The 11,034-nt window shown below is 38.1% G+C and overlaps 1 protein-coding gene across 1 annotated transcript; it reads right to left on the bottom strand.

Moving 5' to 3' along the window:
- Positions 1 to 275: 275 nt before the first annotated feature.
- LOC120067968 (9-cis-epoxycarotenoid dioxygenase NCED6, chloroplastic) lies at positions 276 to 2,206 on the bottom strand. The gene has a single exon (XM_039019626.1). It carries the CDS (start codon positions 2,157 to 2,159, stop codon positions 453 to 455), a length of 1,707 nt encoding a protein of 568 aa, XP_038875554.1. The 5' UTR covers positions 2,160 to 2,206; the 3' UTR covers positions 276 to 452.
- Positions 2,207 to 11,034: the final 8,828 nt, after the last annotated feature.

Below are 11,034 nucleotides of genomic sequence, written 5' to 3'. Positions count from 1 at the left end.
AAATAGAAGGAAAAACCAAAAACAGAAAAAATCAATATTATCAATTGCTCCGTAGGCTTCTAAACTTTGTTTTTGTTTTTAAAGGAGAAACACGAACATTAATTTCAAAAACAGAACCTAAACTAATTAAACCATGTTGTATCATCAAATTTAAATTTTGAATAAATTTGAATCACTGTTGTACAATATTGTTAGTTCGTTTGTTTTTTTTTTCAAAATATATTTTATAACTCAAAAAAAAAAAAGAGAGAGAGTCCAATTTCTTTGCATCCGCTAAATATATCTTCGTTTAATTTTATTCCTTAATTAGATATTATAAGTTATATCTACAATAAATACATCTCAAAAACCACACTTAATATTACAAACCACCGCAAGGAAAATAAATAAATAAAAATAATCTACAAAGTGATTAATGTACACAAAAACAAGGCTGAAAAGGAACAAAAAATCTAGTTCGGAGCTTGCCCCTTCAACTCTTCTTCACTAACAAATGTGCCGTGAAATCCGTACGGAACTCTCGCCGGCAGCCTCACCGCCGCCACTTCCTCCATCTCCGCCGCCTTCACCACCACCAGCTCCGACCTCTCCCGCTTCTCGTCCCTCACAAACCCTACAACAAATCCACCGTCCTCATTCTCATTATCTCCCCCGCAATTACCATTTTCCGACACGTAAAATGGTTCACCACCGTATCGACCATCGCCGTATAGAAATTTCTTAACCTTCCCGGTTTCCAAATCCACCTTCGCAATGCCGGAACATTTAGGCCACGGCTCCGCTATCGCCATATAAACGAACCGGGTTCTCCGCCCAACCAACCCCCGGTTCACTTGACCCGCTTCCAAATTCATCCCTGAGCCGAACACCCGACGTGTCACTTTCCGGTTCTTCACATCCATCCGGATTTCCGTCAGCTCGATCCTTAACGGCTGGTCACGGTCGTTGAAAATCGAATCAGGCGGGTTCATACACGACCCTAGTACGACCACCGTTTTCTCGTCGTTGTCGCCGGTTTCCTCCCACGCATTCCACAAATGGAAGCAAAAACAATTCGGCACCTCCATCCAAACAATTCCCTTCTCGTCGACTTCGGATTTCGGCAGGACACCGAACCGGGAAATTTTGTTCGGGTCGAACACGACCGGTGATCCACCCCGAACCATTTCGGATAACTTGAAAACCACTTGATGGTCTGGTATCACAACGTGGTTTTCCGTTATCGCGAAATCGTGGATCATCGTCGGTTCAGGGAGGGTGATGTCCACGTCACGTGATTTTTTCCCGAACCGGTCGAACCGTAAATATTTCAAATATGGTTTTTTAATCATGTTGTAACTCAAACCGTGAAGATCTCCCGAAATGGGGTCCACTTTAGGATGAGCAATCATGGGACAGTTAATCTGTCCGTTGAAGTTGAACCGTCCGATCGTTTCAAGATCTCCATCGTCCTTGATTTTAACGTGATACGGAAGATCATCTTCGGATAAAGCTAATAATCGACCATTGAAATAAACCAGACCGGCGTTGGTGACACCTGTCCCTTTAGAACCATCAATTAACCCGATCCCGGCTCGAGCCAAAAAGATTGCAAGCCGCGCCAGTCCTTGGTGACCATGAAGCTCGCCGATCGGCTTCGGGAAAACCGGTCGGCCTAAAGCGGCTTCCTGCTGAAGCCGGCTCGTGCGAGTGAATCGGCAGCTGTAACTAGCTTTGTTACCGCAGTGAAATGTAACGGCGTGGATCATTCCGTCACCGTCAAACAAGTGGTGCCCACCTATGGGTGCATGCATGGGGTTAGCGCCGTTTCGTAAATAAACGCCACGTAAGCATGCAGGTAAATTCCCGATGATTTCAAGGTCGTGGCGGACGGGACATTCGGGAACCGGAGAGAAATTACCCGAAATTTGAACCGTCGGGTCAACAGTTTTCGGCAATTTATCAACGATCAGTGACGACTCGACGGCGTCCAGTAGGGACGCCGCCAAATTCTGAAATGGGTTGAGCCGACGCAGCGGAGGCGACACCGTTTTTGGGAGCGACAGTGGTGGAGGTGGCGGAGTGATTACTTTGAGCTTCCTAATTGGAGGGGTTTCAATGGTGGAGGAGCTCCGGCAAAGTGACGGCAGCGGCGGTGGCGATTGTAAATAGATTTGCATGACTGTAATTATAAATTATATGAAGAAGAAGAAGAAGAAGAAGAAGAAGAAAGAAAAATGGTGCGTAGAAGATGGATTTGGAGTTTGGAATTTATATAAGCAACGAAAATGGATATTTGAAGTAGGCACGTGGAAAAATTGACACGTGGGAGATCAAGATGGAGATCATAATTGGGCCACATTGAGCCATTATATTCTGAGGCTGATTTTAATTTTCTACTACACGACCATCATACTTACTTTCTTCCTGCTTAAAGTTTATTTTATAAATATTAGTCAACCCACATTAATATTAATATTAGTAGACTAATCTTATTTTTCTAAAAACAAAATATTACAATTCAATTTATCTTGATCCAACAACTTAAATTCTTAAGTCAATTGATGATTTAATTTGGTATCAAAATAGGATGATTTAAGATGTTTTGTGTTCAAACCTAAAAACTTCCAACAATACTTGCCACTCGTATCTTTGAGTTGAACCTATCATCTTTGTATAATCTACTTTAATTGTACGAGAAAGTATATTCTAAAAATATTTTAATAAGAGAAAAGAGTTTATTACATAATAAATTTTGATTAAACAATTAAAATGACGACATAAAGATAATTGCATATTAAGGTGCATCTAAGTATTTTTCTTATATTTTTTATAAAAAAATAAATGTAATGTAATTTATTCTCACTTGTCAAAATTGTCGAGAGATAAGTATATCTCATCTAGCGTCAAACATATTCTATCCATTTTGAGCATAAATTTGATGTCAAACACTTCTGAAATAAATATTTTTGGGATTTTTCCCGATTTGATGTCATTTCAAAATTTGGAAGGTTGAATTAACCAAATATATAAATATATATAGAGAGAGTCAAAAGAGAATATAGGTTGGGAGAATAATTGGAATCATCTTGTTTACCACTTGCTGAATTTTACGGTTAAATATATATATATATATATAAGTGGTATATTTTTAGGTTGAAAATTGATTGGAAATAATTTCGGTCGAAATATAGGTTCGGGTATGCTATTGGACACGTGTATAATGGGGTTACAAATTAAACAGAAACTCCATTAACACTTTGAAAAGAATCCCATTAACTCCATCATTAACATATGAGAAACATGTAGTTACTTACCACATTGGAACTCTTTATTCAAGAATTAGAGTGATAAAGTGTGATAGCTACCAACAACTAAATATTTTCTAGAATAATGTGACAAAGTTTGTGTTTTTTTAGTGTAAACTTCATATGTTGTTTCTACATTTAATGTGCACAATAAAAGTTGAAAATTGACTCAATATCGATTGAAGCTAATCAAATCAATAACAATCAGGTTTGTTTATGAAGATATAGGTCAATATCGATTTTGTTATTATTGGAAATACGACCAAAGTACCACATTGGTTAGATAAGAGGATTATCATGGGTATATAAATGAGGATGATTATCTCCATTGATATGAGACCTTTTGGAGTGAAACAAAAAACAAAGCGTTCTGAACTCATGCTTGGGTGAAAAGAAGTTAACCTTATTTTACAAAAAAAAAAAAAAAAAAAAAATTGCTATCAAGTTACAAGTATTAAATTAATCTCGTATTTGGAATGATCATGGGATGAAGAAAAAAATTATATAAGACCTTGAAGGCTTTTTTAAATTTGGAAAATTTAATATTTATAACTTGATATAGATTTTTAATTTTTGAAGAATTCTAAAAAATCTCTTCAATGTAATGAAGGGATTTTTTTTCTTGCTTAATGTTATGCACGAGACCATATCATATTTTATATATTTGGAGTTTGAAATTATGGAATATGTATTTAGTATTTGGATTTTGCATCAATATTTTTTAAACTATTGAATTCAATATTATATTTTTTAAAAAATATATTTATTATTGAATAATGAATTTGTTCATTGGATTCATACTTATTAAATTTATAGTTAAAAGTACTAATTTTCAAGATGAATAGACCTTACACATCAAATAATTATTTTCTTTGTAAGTTCAATGGAATAGATAGATAATTCTACGTTTCGATATATATTCACCTTCGTTGTCGATTTAGATGTTAACTTTACCAAAGTAAAAGTGTTGAAAAATATGCTAATAGAATCAAATAAAAATAAGAGTTGAAAAAATATAGAGAGTATAAAACAATAATAAGAGTTGAAAAAAAGATGTAGTAATAGAATAAGATAAAAATAAGAGCCGAAAAGTATATACTAAAATAATAGATTAAAACAAAGGTTGAAAATGTTGTGAAATTGAGAAGTACAAATAGAGAAAATATAATATAATAATAAATAAATAAAATAAAATAACTAAAAGCATAAAATAACTAAAATTATTAAATTGGATAATATGTAATCGAAGTGCAATTCTCACCAATGTATATATCTCTACAAAATCCACAAATGACCACTTATTTATAGGAAATTTTGGCAAGTAGGAAGTGGCACACTTGGACACATAGCCACAACATGTGATAATGAGAAAATGACACTTGACATTGGACATTAAGCATGGGATTAGAGGCATGTATTGTTTTTATATAATATTTATAATACTCCCCCTTAGATGCCCATTATATGTATGAAATATGACTCATTAAAACTTTATTAGGAAAAAACCACATGGAAAAAAATCCTAATGAAGGAAAAAGAGTACATATTTCATATAATTTATATTTTCAAAAGAATATATTTGCTCCCCCTCATGAAAACTGAAAGAACTCTTATACAAGAGTATCTATGAGCAGAAGCGAACCTTTCCAATTCATTGTGACAGAATTTCTACATAAATATTCACACATACAGATATGCATTAACAATACTAAATTATTGGCATGCTTAAAAGATAAAATATAAGAGAATGAGTAAACGTACTAGTTGAAGACTTTCTTCTCGACCAGACTCGCTCTCCCCACAAACGAACTCCTCTCGTTCTTGCTAAACCAGCAAGCTATCGTCTAGCACCTCCAATCATCTACCACGAACAGCTTCGCACGAACACCAGGAAATGAGGACAACACCACCACTCAGAGCCCTCAGTATTCTCGGAGTGAGAATCCAAAGGGTGGGCTTTGTTCAGATTTGGTAGAGGTGAGGAAGAAAGGCTATCGTGTACAAAAGATCAAACAAGTGAAAGAAAGGAAAGACTATCGTATAGTCGGGTGCTTGATCGTTTAGGCGAGGTACACGATCGTGTAGAAAAAATTGGGCAATCGTCTATACGATCGTTTAGTTAGGCTCGGGCCCTAAGCGCGTTTAGGAAATGGTAAGGGATTGTTTAGTGAATGCGCACACGGGTGTGCGATCGTTTAGTAAACGCGATGCGCTATCGTATAGGCTCTCAAATATTATGCGATCGAATGCTATCACACTGTGAGCAATTACGCGTCTCTCTTAAATCTCTTGCAAAATGAAAACAACTTTCATTTTATTCTTCAATTACGATAACCGAATTGAACTCCCACTAACGTATGATTTCGGAGAAAACGGTGGGCAATTATCTCATAACCGTCCAATTAACAAAATAATAAATATAATCATATTATATTCATAACCTATAGTTTGATATCATATATCAACCATAGTGTTTTCTCCTCTACTTGATATAAATCATATTTATATCCAATTTCCTCCAAATTAATGTATCTCATACATATAGTCAATCATATCATATAAAATTAACTAGTTCAATTATATTATATATAATCGAACTTCCTCTTGTCAATTTGAACATTTCAAACTTACCTAAAAACTGATTCTAAACTTATATCCAAGCAACCAAGGGGACCTTATGAACCTACGGCTCGAAGCTCCAACAATACATGAATAGCTGACTAAACTCTTTAGTCACGAGATCCACCAACCTTTAACTATCAAGCATTCCACTAAAGACCAACAGCTGAACTCTTCTTACCACAGATATATTTCTGTGTTCATCGGATATAACTAATCATGAGTTACGATAACCCTTCACAGATGCTCATAAGTACAGCTGGGCCAATTTACCATTTTTTCCCTGTAGTTACATCTCACTCTTTAAGTACCATTGATCCCTCTAATGAACAACACAACATAGTCCTACTATGTGTGAACACCTATCGCGCCAAGAAAATGTGTGTGGCACCACACCGTTCAAGCCCCGGGATCAGCCCTTAAATGAGCTATCTATCTACTTACCCCTACTTCGGGGAAGGAGTGAATTCCATCTTGTGTAGCTAAGTTCCCAGCTCCCAAATCAGACGAATCTCCAAAGTGGTAGGTTTGAGTTGACGACCTGGCCACTCGCACCCATTGCAAATCAATGGACCGCCCTCAATGGAAGGAGTTCCCAACTCACTCAAAATTGAGGTCATGTTACCTATGGTCATCTTAGTGAAGTGAAGTCTCTGTCATGAACAGTGTTTATAAACGAGACATTAAACACTTCGTGGTCAGGTCTTATACAAACTCTTTGTATAGGACGCCCCCGCTCGCATGTCCCCAACACGAATGATCAAGATCAGACCATTTTGTGACAAGTCACAATACTTGTAACTATTCCACAAAGCGGGCCACATTCGTAGCATTACCAAGATAAGGTTCCTTCCTATATCCATATACTACAGACATTTTGGTTATCACCCAAGACATGATCCACTTGTATGTCACCACATACATGCTTAAGTTATATAATGACAACCAGGGATTTTAGTTTATTGGTTTGTGGTAAAGAAAATAAAACATCTAAATGTGCAAAGTTAAGGAGTGAAGTAAATATTCATATATATACATCATAAGCTGTTCGTACAAACTGTTTACAAACTACAGGACACGAAACTTTAGGGCATCATCCCCAACAATCTCCCACTTGTCCTAAAGCGAGTGGGATGTACAGAAACTAGTACAAAACAATAAACTAGGGCATAAAAGCCCCATACAATAAAATCTCCCACTTGCTCTAATCCAGTCGCGGGCGATCCCGTAGACTCATACTCTGAAGGTGACCCTCAAATACTGTAGTCGAAAGAGCCTTCGTAAATGGGTCGACAATGATGTGCTCCAAAGCGATCTCCATGACAATCACGTCCCCTCGATGCACTATCTCACGGATCAGATGATACTTTCACTTTATGTGTTTGTCGCGCTTGTGACTCCTAGGCTCCTTGGAGCTCGCCACAGTACCCACTATTGTCACAATAGAAGGGGATGGACCTAGACATATCCTTGAACAACTTCCAGTCTGCAGAAAACTTCCTAAGTCAGACGACCTTCTTAGCAGCTTCACAAGCCGTTACGTACTCCGCCTCCATAGTGGAGTCGGCGATGCACCCCTGCTTAGTGCTTCGCCACACTACAGCTCCTCTATTAAGAGTAAAAATTGACCCTAAAGTGGACTTGCGAGAGTCCTTATCAGTCTAAAAATCAGAATTCGTGTATCCAGTAAGGATCAAATCCCTAGATCCATACACGAGCATGTAGCCTCTCGTTCTCCGAAGATACTTGAGGATGTTCTTCACTGTGGTCCAATGACCCTACCCTAGGTTGGACTGATACCTACTGACTATTCCCACAGCGTAGCAGATGTCTGGCCTAGTACAGAGCATTGCGTACATCAAACTGCCAACGGCAGATGTATATGGGACCCATCTCATTTCCTCAACCTCTTGAGGTGTCTTAGGACACATGTCCTTAGACAAAGTGACTCCATGCCTAAACGGCAGTAGGCCTCTTTTGGAGTCCTGCATCGAGTACTTGAGCAACATCTTGTCAGTGTACGATAGCACTTTGTTCTTATGATCCCAAAACATCTGTATACCCAGAAAAAACTGAGCCTCTCCCAAATATTTCATTTGGAATTGGATTGCTAACCAATTCTTAACTACAGTCAATAGACCTACATCATTGCAAATGAGTAGTATATCATCTACATACAACACTAAGAAAACTACTGAACCGTTGACAATCTTCTTATAGACACAAGGTTCATCAACGTTTTGGTCAAAGCCATACGATATGATCGCAGTATCAAATCGAATGTTCAAGACGCATGTTTCAGCCCATAAATGGACCGATTCAGTTTGCAAACTTTTTGCTCTTGACCTTGGGCAATAAATCCCTTGGGTTGCACCATGTAAATGATCTTCTCAAGATTGCCATTCAGACAGGCCTTCTTGACGTCCATTTGCTCATAATTATAATAAGCTGCAATGGACAGGAGGATGTGGATCGACTTTAACATAGCAATAGGCGAGAAAGTCTCCTCATAGTCGACTCCTCTACCTGGGTATAATCCTTTGCCACAAGTCAAACCTTGAAGGTTTGCACATTTCCCCCAGCACCCCATTTGTGCTTGTAGATCCATTTACAACCTATATGTCTTACCCCATCAGGCTGATCTACAAGATCTCATACTGAGTTTAGTATATCGACTCCATCTCGAGATCCATGGCCTTGACCCATTCATCCTGGTCAACATCCTCCATTGTCTTTTGATAAAACAATGGATCCTCAACGTCGCCATCTGCTAACATAGCAAGGATTTTCGTGAAACTCAGATAGTGAACGGGCGGGTTCGCAGCCCTCCCACTGCGTCGAGGTTCCCTCAACTCTTGAGGTGGAACTGACCTACTAGATGAACAATCATCAACTTTTACTGATGAAGAAGACCGTTCAACAACTCTTGTTGAAGTTTCAGTAGTTTCGTTGGAATGCTCACGTAACATGACTTTACTACGTGGACTGTGCTCCCTTATATTTAACAACACTAAATTATTGACATGCTTAAAAGATAAAAGACAAGAGAACGAGTAAACATACCAGTTGAAGACTTTCTTCTCGGCAAGACTCGCTCTCTCCACAAACGAACTCCTCTCGTTCTTGCTAAACCAGCAAGCTATCGTCTAGCACCTCCAATCGTCTACCACAAACGGCTTCACACGAATACCAGGAAACGGGGACGACACCACCACTCGGAGTTCTCAGTATTCTCGAAGTGACAATCCAAAGGGTGGGCTTTGTTCGGATTTAGTAGAGGTGAGGAGGAAAGGCTATCGTGTACAAAATATTAAGCAAGTGGGAAAAAGAAAAGACTATCGTATAGTCGGGTGTTTGATCTTTTAGGCGAGGTACATGATCATGTAGGAAAAACTGGGCATTCGTCTATACGATCGTTTAGTTAGGCACGGGCACTAAGCGATTGTTTAGTGAATGCGCGCGCAGGTGTGCGATCGTTTAGTAAACGTGATGCACTATCGTATAGGCTCTCAAATACTATGCGATCATATGCTATCACACCATGACCAATTATGTGTCTCTCTTAGATCTCTTGCAAAATGAAAACAATTTTCATTTTATTATTCAGTTACGATAACTGGATTGAACTCCCACTAACGCATGATTTCAGAGAAAACGGTGGGCAATTATCTCATAATCGTCCAATTAATAAAATAATAAATATAATCATATTATATTCATAATCTACAGTTTAATATCGTATATCAACCATAGCATTTTCTCCTCTACTAAATCATATTTATATCCAATTTCCTCCAAATTAATGTATCTCATACATTTAGTCAATCATATCATATATAATTAACCAGTTCAATTATATCATATATAATCGAACTTCCTCTTGTTAATTTGAACATTTCAGACATGCCCAAAAACTGATTCTCAACTTGTATCCAAGCTACAAAGGGAACCTTATAGATCTATGGCTCGAAGCTCCAACGGTACAAGAATAGCTAACTAAACTCTTTAGTCACGAGATCCACCATCCGTTAACTGTCAGGCATTCCACTAAAGACCGATAGCTGAACTCTTCTTACCACAGATATATTTCTGTGTCCATCGGATATAACCAATCATGAGTACAATAACCCTTCACAGATGCTCGTAAGTACAGCTGGGCCAATTTACCGTTTTGCTCTTATAGTTACATCTCACTTCTTAAGTACCATTGATCCCTCTAATGAACAATACAACATAGTCCTACTATGTGTGAACATCTCTCAATCCAAGAGAAGGTGTGTGACGCCACATCGTTCAAGCCCTGGGATCAGCCCTTAATGAAGTTATCTATCTACTTACCCCTGCTTCGGGAATGAGTGAATTCTATCTTGTGTAGCTGAGTTCCCAGCTCCCAAATCAGACGAATCCCCAAAGTGGTAGTTTTGAATCGGCGGCCTGGCCACTCACACCCATGCAAATTAAAAGACCGCCCTCGATGGCAAGAGTTCCCAACTCACTCAGGATAGAGGTCATGTTACCTATGGTCATCCTAGTGAAGTGAAGTCTCTATCATGAACGGTGTTATATAATGAGACATTAACACTTTGTGGGTATGTATTATACAAACTCTTTGTATAGGACGCCCCCACTCGCATGTCCCCAACACGAATGATCATGATCAGACCATCTGTGACAAGTCACAATACTTGTAACTATTCCACAAAGCGGGTCGTATCCGTAGCGTTACCAGGATAAGGTTTCCTTCCTATATCCATATACTACAGACCATTTTGGTTATCACTTAAGACATGATCCACTTGTATGTCACCACATACATGCTTAAGTTACATAATGACAACTAGGAATTTTAGTTTATTGGTTTGTGGTAAAGCAAATAAAACATCTAAATGTGCAAAGTCAATAAGTGATGTAAATATCATATATTATATGTCACAAGCATTTGTACAAACTGTTTACAAACTACAGAACACGAAACTTTAGGGCATCATCCCCAACAAAAACATCACTTAAGATCTCTGAGTCGTCGCATTCCAATTTTGTGCACCAATTTTTCAAAAGTTGCAATTGGTAATGCCTTTGTAAATTGTCTGCCAGGTTATCCTTCGAACAAATTTATTGTACAGTGATG

This window comes from Benincasa hispida, chromosome 12, assembly GCF_009727055.1.
Source record: "Benincasa hispida cultivar B227 chromosome 12, ASM972705v1, whole genome shotgun sequence".
Taxonomy (NCBI): Eukaryota; Viridiplantae; Streptophyta; class Magnoliopsida; order Cucurbitales; family Cucurbitaceae; genus Benincasa; species Benincasa hispida.
The sequence above is the reverse complement of the archived record's forward strand: the minus strand, read 5'-3'. Positions and strand labels throughout refer to the sequence as shown.

Coding starts and splice junctions, on each gene's coding strand:
- LOC120067968 (XM_039019626.1), bottom strand. CDS start 2,159: ATGCAAATCTATTTACAATCGCCACCGCCGCTGCCGTCACTTTGCCGG.